This window comes from Canis lupus, chromosome 2 (genome assembly GCF_011100685.1).
Source record: "Canis lupus familiaris isolate Mischka breed German Shepherd chromosome 2, alternate assembly UU_Cfam_GSD_1.0, whole genome shotgun sequence".
NCBI classification, from domain to species: Eukaryota; Metazoa; Chordata; class Mammalia; order Carnivora; family Canidae; genus Canis; species Canis lupus.
In genome coordinates, this window is record NC_049223.1 from 67,448,894 (window position 1) to 67,474,410 (window position 25,517).

The 25,517-nt window shown below is 48.4% G+C and overlaps 1 protein-coding gene across 5 annotated transcripts in view; it reads left to right on the forward strand.

The window, feature by feature from the left end:
* PHC2 (polyhomeotic homolog 2) overlaps positions 1-25,517 on the forward strand; it is a 123,182-nt gene that overhangs the window by 67,354 nt on the left and 30,311 nt on the right. For 3 of the 5 annotated variants that reach the window (XM_038531150.1, XM_038531151.1, XM_038531149.1), the window contains exons 2-9: positions 1,279-1,491; positions 4,442-4,600; positions 5,671-5,748; positions 6,221-6,385; positions 8,216-8,368; positions 9,496-9,808; positions 22,928-23,355; positions 23,609-23,774. In XM_038531150.1, the coding sequence (XP_038387078.1) occupies positions 1,333-1,491; positions 4,442-4,600; positions 5,671-5,748; positions 6,221-6,385; positions 8,216-8,368; positions 9,496-9,808; positions 22,928-23,355; positions 23,609-23,774 (1,621 nt within the window). In that variant the 5' untranslated portion in view covers positions 1,279-1,332. The remainder of the gene's footprint in view (positions 1-1,278; positions 1,492-4,441; positions 4,601-5,670; positions 5,749-6,220; positions 6,386-8,215; positions 8,369-9,495; positions 9,809-22,927; positions 23,356-23,608; positions 23,775-25,517) is intronic. The other 2 variants (XM_038531152.1, XM_038531153.1) reach the window with 2 other exon arrangements.

Consider the following 25,517-nt stretch of genomic DNA (forward strand, 5'->3'; position numbering starts at 1 on the left):
AGACTCGGAACAGTTTTAATAACCACAACAACAGCCAGTGCGCTCAGTATTTGCCTGACACTCTCCCAAGCACTTTGTATTGTTATTTGACTTTATTCTCCCGCCAATTCATGTATTCTTACATCTGACAGATTGAGACAGAAGGTTGGACAAGTGCGACTTGCCAAGGCTTCCCAGCGTAAGCAGCAGAGCCTGGATGAAAACCCAAGTCTTTCCGATCCCAAAACCTGCAGTTCAACCACACTGCTTGATGTAGTGCCCTGCTCAGGCTCAGCATTAGATCAGAGGGCACTCACTAAATACTCGTCAAGAAAACAGAGACTCCAGACACACTGGCAGCTCTTCTAGCCTTGAAAAACACAAACACTTCAGCTCATTTTATTGCCTCATTTGTCTCTTTCCCTAATTCTGTTCTCTCCAGACTTGTAATCCCATTTCTTTCATTAATCGACTATATACATGCAGATGAATAATAAGTTCTCTGATGCTCAGTTTTTCCATCCCAAAAGTGAAGAGGTAGACATGGGGTAAGAGATGACCCCTAAGATCATTGCCAGGAAGGCCACTGTAGGAAATCTGCCTCCTTTGCTGGTTTTAGCTGGTTTAGCAGAAGGAAGAATGGCAGCTCATAGATATTTTTTTTAGGTTTTTTAAATTTATTCATTTGAAAGAGAGTGAGTATGAGCCAGGGCGTGGGTAGGGAAGGGCAGAGGCAGAGGGAGAGGATAACCAGGCTCAATCCAAGGGCTCAATCCCAGGATTCCAATATTATGACCTGAGTTGAAGGCAGATGCTTAACCAACTGAGCCACCCAGGCGCTCCCAGGTCATAGACTTTAAAATCAGGCATCTAGGGGATCCCTGGGTGGCTCAGTGGTTTAGCACCTGCCTTTGGCCCAGGGCGTGATTCTGGAGTTCCAGGATGGAATCCCACATCAGGCTCCCTGCATGGAGCCTGCTTCTCCTTCTGCCTGCCTGTGTCTCTGCCTCTCTGTCTGTCTCTCATGAATAAATAAATAAAATCTTTTAAAAAAATCAGGCATCTAAAAAATAAAATAAAATAAAATAAAATAAAATAAAATAAAATAAAATAAAATCAGGCATCTGATTTCAGATCTCACCTAGTGAACCACACCTGGCCTTGTCCTTCTGGTGGCAGGTATGTTCCAGGCCTCAGTTCAGGAGTGGTCTCACCCCAGGCTGATGGAAAGCTGATGTGTATGTGTGTGTTCTCTAGGAAGCATCTTGTGACATTTCACTTCTGCCTCTTTGCTCCCAGCATCCGCCTGCTCTTCTGCTGTTGGAGCGCCCTGACTGTGCCATCCCGCAGGCCATGGAGAATGAGCTGCCAGTCCCCCATACATCCAGCAGTGCCAGTGTTGCCAGCAGTGCCAGCAGTGGCTGCAACAGTGGCAGCAGTGGTGGGAGTGGCCGCCCCACTGGGCCCCAGATTTCTGTGTACAGTGGCATTCCTGACCGGCAGACCGTGCAGGTAAGAGTCCAGCTGATCTAGAGATTGTATTCCTGGATCATCTTGGGGCTAGCCAGGAGGACGTGTTGGCGTGGGCTGGTGGAGCAACCAGGGTATGGAACCTAGATTGGGCATAGGGAGGGGGTGTTCCTGGTTATATATCTAGGCACAGTTAGGAGAAATGATGCTAGACGGGTCCAATCAAGGGGGTTCAGGGAGAGTGGATAACACTTCACAACCTGGAAAATTATCTCACCTGGTGACTCAGATCCCAGAGTCCTGTTTGGGAGGATAGGCATGTGAAAGTGTAAAGTGGGTAGGGAGCTGGAACAAGTAAAAATAACAAGCAGAAAAAAATGATTGGGAACTTCTCAGCCATGACCTAGACCTATTCGAAGGACCATTGCCCTGTCGTAAAACAAAGTTTCTTAGAGACCAAAAAGGAACCCCAAAGCAAGCTGCCTAAAGCAGCGGTCTGCTAAGTGTCATCCATGAGGCTTCTGAGTGATGATGACACCTGGTTCCAAACAGTCATGCCCATGTCTCACCATCTGCTTTGTGCCCCACACTGTACGAAATCACCACAGATGTATCTTCTCCTGTAGCTGAAAATGGCTATTATAGGTACAGTTCCATAACTGAGAAGGCTGAGTCTCAGTAAAAGTAGTACCTTGTCTAGGTCATTCAGATAAAGACCAAAAAAAGCTGAACCTCATTCTACCTGCAGCCCTGTGTTCTTAATCACCACAGTATCTGTTTGAGGCCCCCAGATAAGACACAGAAAGAGGGGATGCCTGATTGGCTTAGAGGTTAAGTGTCTGCCTTTGGCTCAGGGCATGATCCTGGAGTCCCTGGATTGAGTCCTGCATCAGGCTCTCTGCATGGAGCCTGCTTCTCCCTCTGCCTATGTCTCTGCCTCTCTCTCTCTCTCTGTGTTTCTCATGAATAAATAAATAAAATCTTAAAAAAAAAAAAAAAAAGAAGCCACAAAGTGTATGCAGCTGAGAAGAGTTCACTCCGAAGAACTTTGCTAATCCAGCATGGATGTACCAGACAAATGACCTTGCCCTGCTTTGGCCCCTGGCCCAGATTAGGGAGTGGAGGAGGGGTCACAGCAGACAGCGGGAGAGTATGAAGACACCATCAGATACACTAGAGTCTTCCCTCCTTGGGTTACATCTGCCTCCCCCATGGGATAAAAACCATGTTTCCTACACCCATTCCTGCCACCCCCCACACACCTAGCCTTTTCCTAGCCCCTTGGCATGTGAGTGTTTGAACACAGCTTCTAGCAGCTCACATTAGGATATGCCATCCTTCCACCCCTCATCACAACTCTAGATACAAGGGATTTGGGGTTTTCTGCAATCTGCAATGGTAGATGGAATCGCCCATGGCTGTGTTATGTACCCAAGCAGGTACAGGGTTCTTGCCATTTCCACTCATTGACACCAGCCCTCTAGTGAGGAAGAGCCACAGTATCTCTGCTACTACTGTCTAGATTGTGGGGAGGTACTTTCAGGAGTCTAAGGAAAATAGAGAGGCCTAGGTAAAGGGAATAAGAAGAAAGAATTCTGGGAGAGAACAAGGAATAAACAGAACTGTGCTTGTATAAACCAGGACCCTCTGAGGAGAGAGAACACTGAAGGGGAGTGGGATCTGAAGACTTGGGATAGGGTAGGGGAATCAGGAGACCCCAGAGCCCATGAAGAATCTGTGATGTTAGCCTGTTTTCACAGAACTCCAGATCTGAGCCCACATATGGTTTTGTTCCAGAGCCAGCAGCCCTAGAAGTCATGCTTAGCTAGAGAGAGCCAGACTGGATGCTTGCTTGTTGGGGGCAGGACCCAGGGTTGGGAGCAGTCCCATGGTCAGGGATTTAGCAGAGCTAAGGGGTAGCAAGCAGGTCAAAGGCTGGTCAGGGCCCGCATAGAGCATCAGGGGGCAAGAGATGGCAGATAGGTGACCAGGTAAGGAGAAGGGAGGAGAAATGTCTGTGGGGCTTAGGAGAAGAAGACAGAAGATCTCAGGGTTGGGTGAAAGGCATTCACTTTCTTTGTTCCTAGGGGCGAAGGGAGGCTTTGGGACACTGTGAGTGAAGAGTGGTGGGCAGCGGTGGGGGGAACCAAAGGCAACCTTTGTTCGCTTCCTAGAGACAGTGGCTTAGCCAGTCCCATCAGGAGAGAGAAGTAGCAGCAAGGCCAGGTGATGGTGATGATAGCCAGAAAGAGGGAACGCTGGAGAAGGGAAAGGAAAGATTACAAGAGAAATGCATCATCCTTGTGCCACTGGCCTGCTTTCCAAGGCCAATGAGACCATCTTCTAAGGGACCCATAGCACTTCTCAGCAGCCAGGAGCAGACCCTGGCAAGCAGCCCCAGTGGGAGGGTGTTGCCCCAGGCTGTTTCCACTTGGCTGGCACTGTTAATGCTGGACTAGGCCCCCCTTTGCACCGGCCTCTCTCTCCCACCCCTTTCCTTCTCTCTGCCTCTTTGGGCTTCAGTTCCCCTGCTGTCACCGTCTAGTGGTCCAGTCACCCAAGTCTGAGGACAGGGAATGGCTGGGAGGTGGAGTGGCAAACAAGCCTGGCATGGGACAGTTCACCGGAGGCTTACAGGACTGCTAACCTCTCTGAGTCTCCCCAGTGCCCAGAGCAGACCAGAGCAGCACTGCTGCTCTGACTTTCTCCAAGCTGGCAGCTGACACAGAAGCAGATGCAGTTGGGGAGGAGCCGAGGCACACAGGAGCCAAAGATGTGCAGGACAGATGAGGGCAGAGAAGTATCAAGTTTGAAAGCCTGTTGTCTTCTCGCCTCCCTAGGGAGTGGCCATCTGTTCCAGTGGTGGTCACAGACCTAGTATCCTCTGAGCAGCTAGGGGGAGCTGGGGTTGACAAGGCATTGTTGCAGAAGGGACAACCCCCTCCTCTGCAAGCAAGGTGACAGTGCAGCCTCCCCCTGCCACCTGGCCTAGGTGATCCAGCAGGCCCTGCACAGGCAGCCCAGCACAGCAGCCCAGTACCTGCAGCAGATGTATGCTGCACAGCAGCAGCACCTCATGCTGCAGACGGCAGCTCTCCAGCAGCAGCATCTCAGCAGTGCCCAGCTCCAGAGCCTGGCGGCCGTGCAACAGGTGAGAGAGGGCGCCCAAGGGCGTGGGGGGGAGGTATTGGTGGGAGGGTGCTGGGAGCAGTCATGGCATTGACAGAAGTAAGAGTAGGGAGGAGCAGACCCTGTGCATGGGCTCCCCAGGCCTTCTCTTACTATACCCTCACAGAACCCTGGTGAGCAGGTGCAGGCACAGTGGGCATGGTCCTTTACAGCCAAGGAAGGAGTCTGTGGGAGGTTGGGCACACAGCCCATGAGTGGATGGTGGAACTCTCTGCCCACCTGGCCCAGGAAGACAGCTGGAGGAGTCCCTCCTCCCCATAGCACCACACTATTAGGAGGGGCCGAGGAGCCGAGTGGGTGTCTACAAGACAAGGCCATTGCCCACCTAGCATCCTGTCTGTCCTTGGTGGCTGAGAAGAACTCATTCGTTCACTGGAAGTTTCGTGTACCTACTGTGCGCCACAGTCCATGTCAGACACTGAATCTACTGCAGACCTGTCTTCTTGGAGCTTCAAGTGGGGTGACAGCAAGTAAACAGACACCCAAAGAGACAAGGAAATAACATATCTAAATCTCTAAGTTGCCATAAGCACTCTGAAAGAGAAGAAGGGCTTGCTCTGACCAAGAGACAGGAGGACTGCCCTCGGTGGGCGACGAGGGACAGTCTGTCTGCTGGAGTACTCGGAAACCAACACGTGAAGAAGAATCCAGCCACGGGGAAGGGGGGCAGGCTGGCCATGCCAGACAGAATGCGCAAAAGTCTTTCACGGGGTCCATGAGCCCAGTATGATAGAGCAGGCTAAAGCAGGGCTGTCCAGACACTGGGAAAGATAGGTAATAATTATAGCTCATGATCTGAGTGCTTACATGTAAATGCTTTGCCTTATTTAATCCTTTCCTTGATGCTACAAAGTAGATTCTGTTATCATCCCCACTTCATCAAGTGGAAACTGAAACGCATACTTGAGGCCACACAGATGAGGCAGATGAGGGATGGACTCCTAACCACTGTCCTAGAGTGCTTCCTCTGAGAGCCTGGGGAATGGCTGGGGTTGACCTGGGACCCCTGTGATAAGAATTGTTCTTTTCTAGGCAAGCCTGGTGGCCAACAGACAGGGGAGCACTTCTAGCAGCAATGTGTCTGCCCAGGCCCCAGCCCCGTCATCCTCGGTGAGTAGGTTGGGGAACAGCAAACAGAGCCTACAGCTCTGGGACCAGCTCCTTCCTCCTTGCCCTAGATAGATGCTCGCGTGCTCCCAGACCCAGCTGGTGAATCCTCAGCCACAGACAACCATGGCTGGAATCTATTACTCTTGCCAGAAGGGAAAAAAAAAAAAAAAAAAAAAAAAGCATATGTCTGTTTCTAACCCTGACTTTCGTAACTCCCTGTCATCTTTCTTGCCAATGTCCAGGCTCTCTGTTTATAGTTCAGTTCTCTGCCCCATTGGACCCTTCCTACAGCCCCACACAGAAGCCAGGGTGGTGCTGGGGGATGCTCCAAGGCCCAAGTACCAAGGAAGGTCCTAAAGAAGGCTGCATCCACAAAGGAACAGAAGATAGGGAAAGAAAGAAATGAAGGAGAGGGGCCCAGAGTTAATCAACAGAACCTCCTGTTTGTTACTGTGTGTGTCTCTCTCACCAGATCAATCTGGCAGCCTCCCCAGCAGCAGCCCAGCTCATCAACAGGGCACAGAGTGTCAACTCAGCAACAGCCTCGGGCATCGCCCAGCAGGCTGTGCTCTTGGGCAACACGTCTTCTCCAGCCCTGACTGCAAGCCAAGCACAGATGTATCTAAGGGCACAGATGGTGAGTACCCAGCCTGGGCCATGGCTCAGGTGGGCTGGGAGGATGGAGGCAGAGAAGCCTGGCCTGGGAGGTTAGAGAGGGTAGGAATTAGAGACGTGGGGGGGAGGGAAGGAGCACCAAGGAACAGACAGCAAGAGGTTAAGGGGTGGAATAAACAAGAGGGCACCTGACAGGCTGAATAGGAGCTTGGGTACAGGCTCAGTGACCCAAGGACAGGTGGGGTTTCTGGCTGAAATGGAGAAGATAGCCCATGATGTATCCTTTCCTTCCCTAATTGTCCTCTTCTTATCAGAAACCCCAACCCCCCAAAATTAATTAGGGTAGAAAATGCAGGGGCCCATGCCCAGATGGTCAGTATCCTTGGACGCTTAAGATAAGCAAGCACACAGACATCCTTGTACTCTACAGAAATGGGGTCATAACCCCCTGTGGCAGTCCTTACAGGGACTGGCCATCACTAGTTCAAGCGCCAAAGGTGGATTCCAGTCCAGGTGGTGAAGGTGGCATTCAGCTTCAAGATCTGCTGCTGCCTCCACTGCTCTCCCAACTGGGCCCCCATCCAAATCAGGGTCACTCTATCACCTGTTAATTCAGCATATTTGAATGTGCCAAATGTGCCCGGGATGGTATCATCCCCAGACCTGCATATCTAGGATCTCTCCTTTACACCTGTCCCTAAGGGATGCAAAGGTCCTTAGGAACCTTATGGGTTCCTAAGATTTAGAAGAATTTCCAGGGAAGACAGCGGCATACTCCTCAGGAGGCAGTTAACATCTAGCTCTCTGTTGGGCTCACTGAGTCTGATCTTGTGTCTCCCATCCTGAAGATTTCTCTCTCCGGCTCCTTGACACGCTATCCTGAAGACAATACAGTCCTACCCTCCTTTTGCTTCTGGGGCCAGAACTGGGCACCTGGAGCTTTTCTGGTCTTGTCCCATCACTTCCTTTCTTGACTCTGAGTTCATTGTTTGTGGTATTCCATTCCCAGGGAATAGCCTCTTGGACACACAGTATGGAGTAGACTTCCACTTCTCTAGGGACAGGACAAGCACAGTGTGACACTGCCCAAACTTGCCTTTGTCTTCAGTTGACTCATTCCCTTGTCCTACTCAGCTGCCCCAATTGGAGTCCTTAAGTAGGGCAAACATGCACAGAGGACTAGACATAGGTGCACCTCAAAGTCTGGGGGAAAGCAGCTCCTGAGTAATCAGCACGGCCACATGGGCACCAGCTAGGCTCGTGGGATTGGAGGTGTCATGCAGAGACTACCGTGTAGCCCACAGCCCATGGAAGGAGATGCAGACATGAATGCGGCTCTGGGCACCCTGGTTCCTCCACCACTGTTGTCTCTACACCCCATACCCAAATCCAAATTTGACTAAAAACTGAGGAAAAAAATACATCTAATTTGATCCCTTGTGCAGGGGAGCCCTGTTCTGGCCCAGACCTGGAGTCAGGAATGGGTTAGACCAGGAAAGAGGTCCTAGGGCATCTGTCTGAACCTAAGCAAGGTCTCTGCTCCCCGGGGTACTACGGAGAGAATGACTTCAGAGTATCCCAGGAACGTTGGCCCCTCTAGGATGAGCAACTCACAGAGGCTTCTGAAGTAAACACAACATGCATCCCCAGATTGGCTCTCCTCCGCCATCCCCCTCACCACCCAGCCTGGATCAGGATGCTACAAGCCTCTTGAGACTTTCAGGTGGTCCCCTTGGACTCTCCCTCTCTTGCCTCCCTCTTTCCCCATATCTGCTCCTTGGCTGAACTGTCCTGTCCTGTAGCTGAGCCCACATTGGGCAGGTAAAAGGCGCCTCGTTTCCTGTGATTCCAGGCCCAGCCAGGTAACCTGGTGCAGGTAGCTAGGAGCCTAGGCGGCACTGTTCCTTTGTCCCCTCAGCTCATCTTCACGCCCACGGCCACCGTCGCTACTGTGCAGCCTGAGCTCGGCACTGGCTCCCCCGCCCGGCCCCCCACCCCCGCCCAGGTGAGGATTCCATGCTGGTGGGAGGGCCGGGGGGTGGGCACCTCCGTAGAAGGGTACTGATACTGGGTATGGGCACAGGCCCTGAGGTACTTTGATTATTTGGAAAGGTTGGGATCTTCTAGGAAAGCCGGGGGGAGACAGGACATCCCGATGCTCCCAGACTTACTCCTTAATTAATATCCCGTTGAGAAGACCTCAGCCACTCATGACTCTGTTCCACTCCCTCAAACATACATAGATCAGGAGTCAGAGAGCAGCATGCTGAGGCAAATGCGGTTGCCAATAATGGATGGTCATGACTAGCTTTTTACTGTACACCCTTCCCAGTATAACTTCTGTGTTGCTTTTCAAGTGGAACATCCCACTCTGGTTACGCACGCTAGCCCCTCTAGTTCAGGAAAAATGCCACAGAAGAGGGAGCAAAGATAAGTCCTGGGTCCCCACCTTCTGCTGGCACACAGATACTGCTGTGGCTGTAAAGGTGCTATGGGCAGCGGGGAGCAAAACAGCCCCTCACACTCCCTCCTCACCCTGGCTACAGAACGGGACAGCACTTGGTAGCAAGAGAATCAGATTTGTCGGAAGTGAGTCTGGCACAGCCTCGGCGCATCCAGCAGAGGGCACCAGGGGCCAGGTTGAGTAAGCACACGGATCCTGGTGTAATAAACCTTATTCTGAGGACATGATGATCCTTTGCCTGGGGGCTGCGCTGGTCAATTAACTTTCACTTTTGCCCTGGCCTTTTTGAGTGTGAGATGCCCCATGCCCCACTGTAACTGGGAATTCTTTCCAAATGGAATGCATCCCATCCTGATAGTTTGGGGGAGGAGAGGAGGTAATGGGAGAGAGTGCCCACCCCAGCCTGGGCAGTCATCCCTTCTCAGAATTCAATTTCTTCTGCTCACGGATCCAATCACTAGCACTCTTTCTTGTCCCCTTTAGAAACTACTGCTCCTGGTTCCTCTTTCAACCCCTAACTCGTTTTCTCTCTTTCTCTCTGATTTTGCAACCCACTGTCCTATTTAAGCCATTCCTAGGTCCATCCCTGACTCCTTCCCCGTCTTAGCTGTGTGATGCCATTACTCCTACCCACATTCTTGGGACTCCCATAGACCCCTCTTTTCCAGGTACAGAACTTGACCCTCCGAACACAGCAGACACCAACTGCAGCAGCCTCGGGCCCTTCCCCCACTCAGCCTGTCCTGCCCAGCTTGGCCCTGAAACCCACGCCAAGTGGTAGCCAGCCTCTGCCTACCCCATCACAGGGCAGAAACACCGCTCAGGGTTCCCCCGCAGGTGCCAAGCCTGGCATAACTGACAGTGTGATGGAGCCACTCAAGAAAGGAGATGGTAACAGCAGTGTGCCGGGGAGCATGGAAGGCCGGGCTGGGCTCAGCCGGATGGTACCTGCTGTGGCCACCCACCCCCTCGTTGCTCCAGGTAAGGGCTCCAGGAACAAGGATCGTATCCCAGAAAACTCAGGACTAGGGGGAGGAGGAAGCTTTCAAACTTTCCTTTTTCCCACAGACATACTAAGATACTAGCCCTGCATCTCTTTTCCCTCTTCCAATCTTGAGAAGTTCATCAGCTCCTGGTTCTGCATCATGCCTCCATGTAGCTTTAGAGGAGGAAGCCACAACATTTGGAATAAACTAGTCCTTTGTGATGGGCGCAGTGGTGAATCATAGCTCTTAGCCATGAGAGAGTGGTGGTTGGCAGTTGGACTACTTTGAAATACTTGAAGGGTCAGTTACAGGGATGGGGACAAGCCAGGTGCAAACAAGAACCACACAGGGAGTTGAAGTGGGAAGTTGATTTTATCATCATTCAACAGACATCTGTTGACTAATATATGACAGTTATGTTGCCAGTTTTAGATGCACAGAGATGAATGAGACTTAGGCTCTGCTCTCTGGGAAGGGTACCGGCTGGGAAGACAAGTACTATGAGGTGCAGTGTGATCAGTGCTCTCATATATGTGAGCTCTGAGCATGGCAGGAGCTATCCAGCTCTGGGGAAGGGAGCCAAAAGGCTTGCCAATGAGGGTATCACTTCAGGAAAAAATTTAGCAGATTAAAAAATATATAATAATCAGATTACTTATGAAAAAGATTCTGTGATGGGGCTGAGTCAGCATTCCCAGAAGCTGGATCTCTTTCCCTGTCTGCTAGCATGTCCCAGTATTGCCTTTTCTAAGCAGTCTTTTCTCAGAAAAGCCTTAGAAGCCAGCTTATCAGTCTAGGGAATAAGACCATGCTGTTAGACCATAGAAGTAAATATAATAGCGATAGACTACATGGCTTTGCATTAAAGAGAAAATCAGGGGTACCTGGTGGCTCAGTGGTTGAACATCTGCCTTCAGCTCAGGCTGTGATCCCAGGGTCCTAGGATAAGTCCCACATCAGGCTCCCTGCAGGGAGCCTGCTTCTCCCTCTGCCTATGTCTCTGCCTCTTTCTGTGTGTCTCTCATGAATAAATAAATTTAAAAGAGAGAGAGAGAGAATCACCCTGGTCACATCCTTGAGACAACCACTCACCTTCTGTCCTCATCCAGACCATTTTGCTATCCAGTCTAACCTACATTTTTTTTTCTTGAGAGCTTGTGTATGCTGGTTACTAGATTAACCAACGGGGTCAAAATACAATTCCTTACCTAAATGTGCAGTCAAAAGGAGGGAGCCAGGTATATAAGCAAATCCATTCAATTTCATAAATTCTATTACAGAAGTAAGTTCAAGGTAAGTGTGGACACACCCAACTCAGTGCCAGGAGGAGGGGTCAGAGATACTGTCCCTCAGAGGAAATGGCATGTGAGTCTCAAAGCAGGAGTAGTTTACCCAACAACAGACAAAGTAGGGGAAGATATTCAAGATAGAGGAAAGTACAGGTCAAGTGTCACGACTGAGCAATGAAGAATCTGAGCCACAATCCTTTATTTACTTTCTTGAGGTTTCGAGGACAAAGGATTGGTGATTCTCTGCCTTTGGACAGTCACTGCTGGGCTGAGGAAGGCAGCTCCCTACAAGTCACTTAGCACTTCTCCCTTCTCATTCAAGCTACAAACCCTACAAACCCTACTTCCTGAGAACCATACGCACCCAAGCCAAAATGTAGCCTCTCCCCAGATCCAACCCAGCCCCCCAGGTTCTAAGGACTCTTCAAAAGAAAGACCCGTTCTTGAATTCTTCCTAAATGTGCTAGGCAATCCTGGGGTCTTGAGAAAACAGGGCGCTATTAAAACAGCTGTTGTAAACTAGACCATATGCTAGGCATTTTTATGCATACCACCCCTTTTTGCCTTGGAAAGAACCCTATAAGGTAGGTGTGTTTATCCATTTTGCAGAGGAGAAGACGAAAGCTCAGAGAGGTTATCCAAGAACTTGCTACATGTGTCGCTCAAGGTCACATAAGTCGTAAGAGGCAGAAGTGGGAACCAGGTCCATGCCCCACTGAGTCAGATTCTGTGTCCTTAGCCATTAAACCATATTTGCCGCTCTCAATTCTTGCAGTAATGTGGGTCTTTCCTAGGCCATTCCTGTTCATGACCCAAAAGTCAAAGAGCCTGATGGTTCTAAGTTCTGTAGTTTACAGAATCGAGTGGAAGGCTCTCTTCTCTTGAACTTTATGAAGGTGAACACCTGTGAGTTACAGGCTGAGGTCTGGGGCCCCTGGCATGGCCTGAAACTAGCAGTATGTGGCTATATGCAATACAGAGACAAGTGGTTCCACAGAACTTTCTGTGGGGCAGCTGTGGGCTGCATCTAGATCACACAAATCAGTGGGCTTTGCATGGTTCCTACCTCCTACCATCACCTCCCATTCTTCCTTACTTCTTCTACCCCTTCCTCTCTACAAGCCCAGTGATTCTACTCCCCAACCCCTAACCTCCCAGATGCAAGGCAATGGGGAGGGTCAGGAAGCTGCAGATCCTCTCAGGGCTCTGGAACAAAAAAAAGACAAATAATCTTTATGCCCTAGTGGGGGCAGCCTGGAGGAGCCCCTGCCCTGGGCTCCTGCGTCCTCAGGCAAAGGTAACTTCTGGCCTCCTGCCCAGCCAACCCACTGCAAATGAACAGAGATCAGAGCATGTGCGCATGTGCTTGTGTGTGTGTGTGTGTGTGCCTGTGCGCGAGAGCGCACGCGCGCACGCATGTGTGTGTGTGTGTGTGTGTGTGAGAGAGAGAGAGAGAGAGAGAGAGAGAGAGAGAGAGAGATTGAGAGAAAAAGAGAGAAGGGGGTGGCGGTTTTTGTTGGTTATTGAAGCATTTTCGAGCTGGCTGGCTCGTTGCCCCCAGGGAGAATAACCAGTGGAGACCTGCAGTGGGGCAGTGGGGGACCGTAGGGGAGAGAATGTGTCCCCCTGGGGGCCATGTCCTCCCAGAACAGGCAAATGCTGTAGTCCCAGCTGGGACTGCTCCCACTGACAGCTGTTTGGGGGCAAAGCCCCTCCCCCATGGCGAGCTCCCTGCTGTTCCTGCTCCTGTCACCTTGGCAACCAGCTTCTTTAGGATCTGCAAATAGAAAAGGTCCCTTATGCCCTGAAAAGGGGTGGGTTGGCAGGTGGGGGAGGGGAATAAGGGGCGGAGAGCAGAGCCTAAGAAGTTGGGCTTCTTGGAAATTCGAGGACAGAACCAAGGAGGGCAGGAGAGGCAGGCTGCAAGGTCCCATGGGCCAGGCCTCCAGGGAAACCAAGTCCTAAGGGAGCTGGCCCACAGCTCCCCACAAGAGGCTTGGTTCTTGGAGTCCTCATTCTAGGGGATAAACTCAGGGCCTTGGTGCACACTCAGGCCCAAAGGTGAGGAGAAAGTTGCTGACCAGGAGGTTGATGCTGTGAAAAAAAGGAAACTGTCAGGTTATTGAAAATTCTAGGCCCTTTCCACACAATTGTGCTCCAGATGCCAGGTCTTTGTTCTGCTTCCTCATCCCTCCTCAGGTCTCATCAGAGGAGAGAAAACTCTCTGCTGGAAAGGCCTGCCACATAGCAGCTTTGTTTTATTGCAGAGAGGGATTTGTGTCAGGGAATAGTGATTCCTGTCTGTGATAGGCCGGACAATGTGATGCTTGCTGATTCTAGGACTCTCGGGCACCACATTTCTCTCCCAGAGCAGCTTCCAAGCTGTGAGATAGACACTTTTACTTAGAGAATCCAATAAAAACAAAACATACAAATGGACTCGTTATCTCGCTAGAGTCAAGATTCCCAACAATTTTGATGTTAAAATTGTGCAACCAACCACGAAGTTCATTTCAACTATCACTGTAGGACCAAATTTAGATTCCTAAGAAGTTCCTCTTTATATTAGGGGGAAAAAGTCTACAGGATATCAGTGGAAGAGTTTGATATTTTGCTTAACACATCATAGGTGTGCACGTGTGTGTATGTGTGTGTGACAGAAACAGAGGAAGAGGATACAACTGTGATACACAAAGGGCCTTGGAAGTGTTGAGCCTTCTTTCCTGAAATCCTTCACCCTAGGCTCCTATTATATTACCTCTATGAGTCATTGCCAACTACCAGTTAATAATAATAATAACTACGAGTTAATGAACAGCCATGTCCCAGGCACTGTCCGAAATACCCACATATCTTACCTACGTATCTCATTTAATCCTGACAATTCCATTCCCCTAAATGAAGAAGATATGGCTCAGAAAGACTAATTAACTGTCATCCCCAAATAGTTTTTCTCTGTCTCTTTAATTGTTTAGTTCAGCTCAATAAATACTCATTTAGCACCTATTATGTGCCAAACATAATGCTAACCATATGGGAGTTACAGAGATGAACAAGAGTTTAAATTCTAATTGGGGTGTGGAAATCTGAGTTGTGCCTGAAAAATGAGTAAGTTTCAAGAACAGAACAGAAGGAGGATGATCTCAGCTGGCACTGGGAAGCACCTACGTCCAGAATGGCCACGTGTGCATGTGACCATCTGTGCGTGTAGGTGGGACCTGCTCCTCCCTCCTTTCCCTTTGCCCCCACTGCCATTAGCTGTGAGACTCCCAAAGACTCAGTCCTGTCCTCCTGGTGTTTTACTCCAACATTTACCCCCTAAAGGAGCTTGTCTGTTCTTCCATTTCAGACACCTACCACCTGTCTGCAGATGACATCTGAATATGGGCCCCTCCCTGTCTTCATTCCCCTTCCCTGTAGATTTCCTGTCTATAGGATATTCCCCTTGGATGTCACTCCACCACACACACATTTTTAAATTTTACAGAATTCATAAACAAAACAAAAACAAAAATCTGGATGTGTTCCTCTGAGGAAGAATCTCCGTTCCCAGTTTCCCAGCCACTGCCCACGGTCATGAACTAGCAACTCTTATACCCTAGGCTCACAGTCTCAGGGTTATTTTTATTTCATTTGCCTTTAGCACAGAAGCAGAGTGTTATAATGGGAAAAGCATGGGCTTCAGAGTTAGATCTGGTTTCAGACCCCAGCTTCCCTACTTACTAGTTTTATGACCATCATCAAGTTACTTAATCTCTGTAAACCTCAATTTCCTCACCTATAAAACTGAGATGATTGTACTTCCCACAGGCTATAAAGATGAGTGTGCTGGCCTGCAGAGGTGACCCGCACAGAGTAGGCTCTCCACAGCTCCCAGCTCCCTTTCCCTCCTTGGTCCCACCTTCCATCACTACCCAGCTCATCACCAGGCTCCGATGATACTTCCTCTGTGTTGGCTCCCTGCCTTCCTCGAGGCCTGCTGACTATAAGAGGCTTAACTGATGGCCAGGAATTCCCACTCACAGCTGCTAGAATCATCTTCCTCAGAGACTGTTATTTCTTTCCTTGTTGGGAAACCTTCCCTGTGTCTTTCTTTCCTACTTTATCAGTTGTAATGCCTAGCCTGTAGGAGGGACTCAATAAATAGTGTGTTCATGACTTCTGATAAGACTGACTCTGACTCTGTGGGGGGCCTGCAAAATCCTCCCCAAATTGCCCACTGAACCACTCGAATTGCTCATGGCTTCCTGGGACAGATCTGTCTCCTCTCCCCCACTCCTACCACTTTGTGACTTACTTGACCCATCGCATCCCTTTTACCTCCCTGCCTTCTGACAAAAACACTCCCTTTTCATTGTTCTTCCTCCAAGATCACCTGCAAAGGTCTGAAGAGCCTCCAACTAATATTCCAAGGCTTGCTATTTTACTTTGTGCTTATTGGCTTGTTTTATTCACTTGCCCATCAGCACTTTTGGGGTGTTTGTTACATGCAAGGCACTGTGTCTCATCTGTCAAGTAGAATCAATTTTCCCTTAACACACTGCATTGTAGAAGTCAATTGGAAACTACTCTCAGTTCTTGTTTATAAGATGGGAACACTGCCCATTTGCCTCATAAGCTTACTGTTATGAATAAATGAGATTCAAATTATAAAAATGCTTTGAGAAGTTCAAAGCAACATGCAAATAGCTGATAGTATTTTAAGAATAGCTTCATTTGATGAGCATCTACTAGGTATGTGCAAAGGCAGTGAACCTTTTTGTGATTTAAACATAATATTCCATGTGGTGCTAACAGCTACACTAGGTGGTACATATCACCATTTATAGAACAGGAACGCAAGGGTCAGGGAGGATAAGCAATTTGTCTAAAGTTATACCATCTATAGGTGGCAGAACCAAGATTCAAACCCAGATCTGGCTCTAAAACCCATGCCTTTAGCCACTCACGCAGTACTACCATCATTCGGCCAAGGTGGGGTGGGAGCAGAGATGCAGAAACCAGTTTTCTTTTTTAATGCTCCAAGCATTCCTTATAAGGAATTCTGCTCACAGAGGATATTTGCTAGTTTTGCCAGATGGCTACAGAGCAGGCTTAAAGACGTTAAGGCATAGACAGACCACCGTGGAGTGCCTCTGCAGTTGCAATCCTGTTGCTATAACCTAGTTTCTTCTTACAGGGAAACTTCCCTTAGCTTTACTTCCCCCTCAAACTCTTAGCCCTCAGCACAGAGGAACTGCATCATGGAAAATTCATGTGGCTCTTGCTTTAGGTTTTTCTAAAAGGAGCTTCCCTGTCTATGTGGGACTCTGCCCTGTAGAGTCAGCCTCAATCTCAGTCACCCCCGAGGCCTGATCCTATGAGACAGACCTCTTCAGAGAAGAGCAGCCTTTTATGGATACCAGCATAATTTAGACTCCTCCTAAAACTGCCTTCTCTTCTGGCTCCTCTACTATAGACACTCTGGGAGTGTCTGTAGAGAATGCCCTACAGGTTTCTGAATGCACTGTAGTCTTTTATGTCTCCGGTTCTTCCCATGTGCTATTCGTTTTGTCATCTTCCTAACTCCAAGTCATGGTAAATGCTTCCTCGGGGAAGCCTTCTCTGCTCTCCTGAAGTTGAATCCCCTTTTCTGTGTTTTTGGTATTCTGTGCTTATCTCCTCTTGTAACATTTACCAAGATATGCCAAGAGTAAATGTCTCTGTTACTAAACAATAATCTATTCTAGGGACCGTGTTTCAGCCAGCAGCAAACATGGTACTTGGTTTGTAGTAGGTGCTTGCCAATGTTTGTTATTTGTTCTCCCCTCCACCAACCTTCTCCCCCCCCAGCAACCCTCAGTTTGTTTTCTATGGTCAAGAGTCTCTTATGGTTTCTTTCCCTTTCTGATTTCATCTTACTTAATTTTTTCCTCTCTTCCCCTATGATCTTCTGTTTGTTTCTTAAATTCCACATATGAGTGAGAGCATATGATAATTGTCTATCTCTGATTGACTTATCTCACTTAGCATAATACCCTCTAGTTCCATCCACGTCATTGCAAATGGCAAAGTTTCGTTTTTTTATGGCTGGGTAGTAATTCCATTGTATATATACCACATCTCTTTATCCATTCATCTGTTGATGGACATCTGAGCTCTTTCCATAGTAGGTATTGTGGACATTGCTGCTATAAACATTGGGATGCAGGTGCCCCTTTGGATTACTACACTTGTATCTTTGGGGGTTGTTAATGTTTATTTAGTGAATGAATGATTAAAAGTATCTCTTCACTTTCTAAACCCTGAAGAGCAGTGGGTAGTAAAGAGTAATGCCATCCTCTCTGAGAGGCATTTCCCCTGACCCAGAGACTAGCTAATTCCAGCAACTCTAGTCTGTTATAGCAGAGTCTTTGAAAAAATAAGTGTATAAGCAGGCCTGGACCCATGAAAGAGATGCTGCTCTGGTATATTTTGGGACAAGAGTCTCACTCAGCATGTCTGGGGCAGTGAGCTATTTCCTGCATACTTGAAGCCTTGAGATCAATAGAGATTAATTATTGATAAGTTCTAACAGTGAATACAGTGAAGGGTGCCAGCCAGTAATCCCTCCTACTCTGGGGGACCTTAATCCTCTTGTTGCCAACAACCAACTGGTTTGGGAGCAGTGAATTGGCCTCTTGAGATTTTAAGGAGGCTGTTCAAGGTTAGAGCACCAGACGGAAAGATGAGCATTGCCTAGAGTCTCTCTCTCTTGCTTGGCTCTAATTTGTGGAGGCCCTGGGCCTGCCCCTCCCCTGCTCCATAATAGGAAGGGCTGATGGAGCCTTCCAAAGTTGTGGTCAAGGTCCCAAGGAAGCAACCCTTTGTTCCTTAGAAGCAGTGTACTTTACAGCAGGAGGGGATAGGGGAGCCAAAGTAGGTGCAGGGAAAAAATGAAGCTACTGGGCACTAGAAAAAGTTAAGAAAAAGAAAAAAGAGATTTCTGTGTATTAACATTTCATAAACCGATATGCCCCATCCTACCTGTGGGAAAGAGGAGCATGGCCTGCTCTGGTATCATGGCTGCAAATGCCCTTTACCACCCCAAACTGAGCTGGAGGGCATGGTAGAGGGAGATGCATTCATTGATCTTACTGTGATCAACAGCAGACGTTTACTAAGCATCTGCAAACACGTAGAGTATCATGTTGGACAACGGAGAAGGTAAAAGGAGACATAAAAACCTTCCAGCTAGGGCAGCCCGGGTGGCTCAGCAGTTTAGCATTGCCTTCGGCCCAGAGCGTGACCCTGGAGACCCGGGGTCGAGTCCCACGTCGGGCTCCCTGCATGGAGCCTGCTTCTCCCTCTGCCTGTGTCTCTGCCTCTCTCTGTGTGTCTCTCATGAATAAATAAATAAAAAAAATAAAAATAAATAAAAAAAACTTCCAGCTAAATTAAATCATATCTTTTAAATTAAAAAAAATAAAAAGAAACATAGAACATACCTTTGACTGAAACAGGACAGCTAGAGAGATAGGAAATACACACAAGAATAAAAGTATTCCCGTTTGACTTAATGTAGGAGGCCACTGATTGTGAGATACACCATTATTTTATTAAACTTTAAGGAAGAAAAGCACTGCCAGTTGACCAGATAGCAGTTGCCATATGCATCCCAGTTCAAAGGATATTATGTTCAAATGTGTGCGTGTTTGGGGGGTGGGGATAAGAATCAATGTTTAAGAACCAGTGAAATACGTATACAAGATAGTACATGTTAAATCACAAATCAATCAAACGATAAAAACTTCCAGGAATTCTGCGGGAAAACCCATAATTAAGAGTTAAGGCAAAGAGGGAGACAACAGGAGCTGAGCCTGAGCCAAAGAAGCTTAAGCCTCAGATCACTGAAGCAAGAGGAGGGCATTCCAGAAAATGGAAGCACCAAAATCAAAGCCAAACAGGCACGATGGGATATGACATTTTATGCACAGCGAGTGGAGCAGCTGGGGTGGGTTGAAAGTTAGTGCAGGAAGGTAGTGAGCAGGGGTTGAGTAGGAGGAAGGTCTTCCATAAACCAGAATGCTGATTAAACCAAAAAGATCATGGGTTTATATCCCTCTCATCCATGTTCTGGCTCTGAAAAGGAAAGGTTTTGTGGGACAATAGCTGGAGTTCCACCACGTTGTCATTCATTCATTCCCCAATACTGATTAAGCATCCACTAAATTCAAGGTTCTTTGGATGAAATAAGTGAATCCCATCAATTCTGCCTACTAAAAGAGACAAGTCATTTGAAATAGGTATCATCATTACCCCTTTTAATGATGATGACACAGAGAAACAGAGAGGTCAAGTAACTTGCCCAGCATTACAGTGCTGGTAAGAGGCAGAGCTAAGATTCAAATCCAAGCACTTTGACTCTAGAACTGTAAGTTGCCCACTAGACATGCTGCATCTCTGAGGGCGATGCAAAGCAGACAGACCTTGATGTACCTCAAAGGGAAGAATTTCCTTAGCTGTAAGGGCAGAAAAAGGATGATGAAGATTTGATTTGTGTGACACTCTAGGTGGGATGAGACAAAGCATAAACTGTACAGGGGACAATGAGTAGTAGATTGCTCGGATCAAAAAAATAATAGAAATTAAAAGGTTGTAAAGAGATCTCGAATGCCTGGAGCTTTAGTCAACAGACAAAGGAGGATCCCTGTTAGCTTTTCTTTTTTTTTTTTTTTCCTGTTAGCTTTTAATCGGGAGTCAGATCTATGCACTAGGAAGATTAACTTGCAAAAGAAAGATTAATTTGCAATCTATAAAATGGATTATAGAGAGAAGAAACTGGAATCAGAAAGACCAACTACAAAGTTATCACAGTATTTTAAATAAAAGGACTTTTGACCCAGGATAATGCCGGAGTTAAATCGTGGTCTTTGCTTTTTATTAACCTCAAAAGTTTACAGATGTACACTTCCCCAAAATACCTTGAGCCTTTGATTTATGAACTTATCTAAGGCTTCATGAGCTTTGTTTCCAGCCATGGCATACACTAGCATCATCTGTTCCAAAACGATGCCTTCAGTTTTCCAGGAGCAGCAGAGGGGAGAGTGGGATAGATGGGGAGGCCCTGGGGTAGCCGGCCAGCAGGCTAGCAGTTGCTTTCCCAATTTGGCAAGCAAATGTGTTTTGTCCTTAACTGTACTCTATGCACTGGAGACTTAGAACTCTTTTCCTCTCTGACCTTCTTTTCACCACTTTGTATTTTATTTTTCTTTAAAGATTTTATCTATTTATTTAAGAGAGAGAGAGAGCACAAGTCGGGGGGGAAGGGACAGAAGGAGAGGGAGAGGCAGACTCCTCACTGAGCAGGAAGCCCAATGCATGCCTTGATCCCAGGACCCTGGGCCATGACCTGAGCCAAAGGCAGACGCTTAACCAACTGAACCACCCAGGCGCCCGCCTCTACACCATCTTTTTTTTTTTTCCAGATTTATTTATTTATTCAGGAGAGACACACAGAAGAGGCAGAGACACAGGCAGAGGGAGAAGCAGGCTCCTTTCAGGGAGCCCGATGTGGGACTCGATCCCGGATCCTGGGATCACGCCTTAAGCCGAAGGCAGACGCTCAACCGCTCAACCGCTGAGCCATGCAGGCGTCCGTCCCATCTACACCACCTTAGTTTTAAACCACTGAGTTTTAAACCACTTTCCTATGATAGCCACCCCCATCAGACTAGAGCTGGGAGAGACTCATGTGTTCACCTCACCCAAACTTCCTGTTTTAGATAAAACTCTGAATCCCTGAGAAGGAATAGGACCCACCTCTGGGCACACAGCCAGGGAGTGGTGGGATGTGCCATTGACGCTAGCTCCCTGCCTCGTGCCTGCACCCGTTCTTACCTCTGATGGGCAACCCCTAGAGCAACTGTTCCGGGGCAGGACTTCATGACTTTATACTGAGAGACAGAAAGATTTGCTTGGGTTTTCAGTGATGGTACCCATCTTTCTATGGTCTTTATGGTCTTCGTAACTGCTCAAGCCTAACGGGGCACTGTGTGGCATCTGTGGGATCTCCCGGGTGCCTTATCGACAGTCCTCTCAAAGAGTCCTGATTGTTTAGTTTGCCTGATTGACAATCTTTGCCTGATTAAGTTATGAGCTATTCAATGTGGAATTGGGAGAAAAGGCTTAAGTGGGAGGCAGGGGCAATTTATAATCACCAAATTCCTACTGACAATTTCCATTTGGATGGTCCCCCATCACCTCAAACCTGGTGCATTTCTCAACCCTTTTCTGCTCTCTGCCAGTTACCAGAGACCATGTTGTTTTTCCTTTCCTTTCCTTTCCTTTCCTTTCCTTTCCTTTCCTTTCCTTTCCTTTCCATTCCATTCCATTCCATTCCATTCCATTCCATTCCATTCCATTCCATTCTGATTGGCCTTCTGCTTGGAATTCTATGCTGGGCTGTGATGAGATAGTTGGAAACGTATGTGTAAATAGACAAAATTTAAGAAAAAAGCCCCAGCTTAGTTTGAAATCTGATTGCTTTGCACCTGTTGGGATCACAGGACTCTTAAAATGTTAGCTCAGGGTCCAAAATTTGCCTTTATCCCTATTAGTTTGGAGGCTTTGGTTGTAAAAATCTGTTTGTGAGCTTCCAGCTGTGGCCCTCTGCGTTGGCAAGGCATAGCCTGTCTGCAGTAGCTCCCCAGCTGTGGGAGTCTTGGTGGAGGGCCCCATTCAGGCAAGACAGATTCGGGGGAGCTACCCTCATGCTAAGCTGGCCTGGATGCCACTAGGCAGGGTTAGGAGGAAGGACAATCAATCTCTAAGCTGAATCTAAATCTGTACTGTATACAAGGCATGAGCTAGACACTAAATGGATTACTAAAAAAGTATGCGAATCCCTACCTCAAAGAGTTGGCCTGGTTAAAATGCCAGGAGAAGAAAAGGCTAGCAGCACATGGCAACAAATGGATTCCAGTTCAGGACAAGAAGTTTATTTCTTTAGCACCCATCCAATGTCAGGCATTAGGCCAGGTTCTGGATAAAGAGACCCGGGATAATTTCTGACACAAGGGGTTCACGATCTCCAAGGGAAGAAAGTTAAGAAACGATTATAATACACTGTGATACATGTTCTTATGGTAAATGTAAGTCCAGCATACTTTGAGAACCTAAACCAATCATCACTTTAATTATAGCTAGAAATAATCGAGCATGACTGTTTGACAGTTACCGTGCTATGCACACCATATCACTTTTTTTCTCATTTTATTCACACAATTTTTTCTCATTTCATCCCTACAACAACTTTCTGGGTGGGAATGATTTTTATTTCCAACTTTCAGACAAGGAAGCCAAGGCCTAGAGAGGTTTAGCAGCTAGCCTGAGGCCCTTCTGTATGTAACAGTCCCAGGTCCCGTGTGCAATTGACTCTTGGCGGAGGAAGCCCAGCCTGAGCAGAGCCAGGGTTGGGTTGGGCAATGGGAGGCCACATTGATTGCAGGCTCAGAGAAGAGTGAGTGAAGGGCATGGAGGGGCCAGACAATATGGCACACCGTAGAATCCAGGGATTCTCTGAACAGCTGGCACGGTCCAAGAGGGCTTCCTAGAGGAGGTGAGTTTTGCAGTGGGCTTTGAGGGGCAGCCAAGCTTTAGCACAGGAGGAAGGCAAGGAAACAGACAGTTGGGGGCTGTGGCAGTGGCCTGGCCAGGCCAGGGTCTAGGCAAAAGCTGAAAGAGATCAAAGCCGAGACCTTGATTCTGGGAAGCCATTGTGATATGTAGGTGGGAGGGGCAGAGTTGGGGCCACAGCAGAAGATGAGGTCAACCTGTGCCCCCTGACCTGATCTGTCCCCCTGCAGCCTATGCTCAGCTGCAACCGCACCAGCTCCTCTCGCAGCCACCCTCAAAGCACCTGCAGCCCCAGTTCGTACTCCAGCAGCAGCCACAGCAGCCAGCACCACCGCCACCACCGCCACCGCTGCCACAGCAGTCCCGGCCAGTGCTGCAAGCCCAGTCCCACCCCCAGCTCGCCTCGGTCCCTCCCAGCCTGACCCTGCAGCCCAGCCCCGAAGCCCACGCCATGCCACTAGGCCCGGTTACACCCGCCCTGCCTCTCCAGTGCCCCACGGCCAATCTGAACAAGGCTGGCAGCACTCAGCAGTGTCACCCTCCCACGCCAGACGCTGGGCCCCACAATGGATACCCTGAGGGCCTGGCCCACACCCCTCAACGCAGGTTCCAACACGCTTCAGCTGTCATCTTACAACTGCAGCCTGCTTCACCAGTGGTGAGTAAGCCAGTGCCAAGGTCCGGGGAACAAATGAGAAGACACAGCTCGGGCAATGCCACAGCCCCCATGCGGATGTGTTTTGGTCTAAGTCCTCTCTGGGTGATCCAAGAGAGCCAAGAGGCCTCTCCCTAATTTAGGGCTGGCTGAATCTTAATGTCCTTGCCTGCTACCCAGACTCTTCGGAAACAGGGCAAGTATTCAAGGATGTTGAGGCAATTTATAAGATGATCTCTGTCCTCTCCCTTCACAGCCCCAGGAGTGCAACATGGATGACTGGAAAGAAGCAGTACCTGGAGAGAAGAGTGTGCCTGAGACTCGGTCTGGCCCATCACCACATCAACAGGCCATCATCACTGCCGTGCCTGGAGGCCTGCCTGTCCCCAAGAGCCCTAACATCCAGCAGTCCCCAGCTCACGGTATGAAGTGTAGTGGGGCCCTCGAGGGAGGGGGGAGAGTTGGCTTTCCTTGCCATCCCACATTTCACTTGGACATCTGGCCTGGGTGGGTAAACCACTGCAAGCCCATAAGGCAACAAGGAAGCTGGTGTGCGTAGAAACAGAGGGGGGAAAACGGGAAGATAAACCAAAGATAAAGAAAGGGGACCTAGAAGATAGAAAAGGATAAAGAAGGATAAGGAAAGTTCTAGATCCAGACTCTGAGGCCTAAATGGCATTGCTGTCAGATACATCTGCATATTCATATGTCAGGTTCAGAGTTCAGGCAGGTATGCGGTTGTTTCAATTCTCTGCTTCCTTTGCTTTGAGAGGGAGTTCTTGAAATTGAAAATATGACAAATGGCTGCCATAAATCAAAGATAAGGCAAGTGCCTAGGGGAAGGGCAAAGGGAGTTCAGAATATGTTCAGCTCATGGAAAGCATCTTTGAAAGAACTGCTCAGTTCTGGGATCCCCGTGTGTCTGTGAGTGCCCAGTGACAAATGGCCTTCTCCATGACTAGGTTTCAGGACACTCTGCTGGATCCTCTACCCTGATGGGAGAGTCACAGCACAACCTCTGGGTCCCCTCTCTGCTGGTATGCAATCTTGGCCCAGATCTGTGACATTCTGAGCAATGGGCCACCTGCAAGTCTGGGAGGCAGTTCTAGTCAGTGGACTAAGGGTGTGCTGGGAGTCGGGGTTGGGAGAACCGACAGACAAAGAGGTTGGAAACTCAAGAAAGAGAAATGAGAAGACAAGCACTTGGGAACAAAGTAGGGGAAAGGGCTCTTGGTTTTCTGTAAAGAATAGAGGATGGGATCAAGGAAAAGAAAAGTAAAAGAGTGGAAGGAGGCCATCCATTCTCTTGGCACTTGCAATAGTAAGGGGTTCACCAGTTTGAAAAGCAGCCCATTCCATTGTGGAGTTGCTCTAATTATCAGAAAGTTGCTCTTCAAAGTAAGCCAAAATCAGCTCTCCTGGAACTTCCACCACTGGCTGTGAATGTTTTGTGAATTATAACAGGGTCCATCTCCATCTCCTGCAGTGTTTGTAGACAGTTACCATGTCCCTTTCTTGTCCTTCCCATTAAGAGGGAAAATCTCCAGGCTGCATATTTGAGACCTTTTTTTCCCCCCATCCCATGTCAAGATCCTTCCATTCTCACCATCTGGTTGTTCTTATTTAACCACAGTCTACCTTTGCATTAATTCTCCCAAAGTATGAGCCCCCAAATTAAGCACAGTAATTCCAAATATAAAAAGCCACTAGCCACCATCGGTTGGCACCCAAGTCCACTTCAAGTCCCTTGAAGGGCTTATCTGTATAAGCCCTTCAAGGGACAGGACTGTTTCCTAGATCTGTTTGGTATGGTAGGGAGGAACTGAGATTTGTTTGTATACCTACTAGGTATCAAGTACTGTTCTAAGTTTTCCTTTACTCATTCATGAGAACCCTGAAAGATAAATACTATTGTCCTCATGATTCAGAGGAGGGAATAAAAGCCTATAGAGAGTCCAGGTCACACTGCTATGAAAAGACAGTGCCCTGACTCTGGCTCCCGAGCAGAACTCCCTCACCTTCCTACATCAGTGCAACATACTCATAGCCCCATGGTAGCTCCTCCTTCCCAGGGGAATGACACTGCCGGCTCACAGAGCCCTGTGTCACCTGAATCCCAGAGGGTTGGCTTTGGGGTTTATTTTTTATTTTGTTTTTGAGGTTTC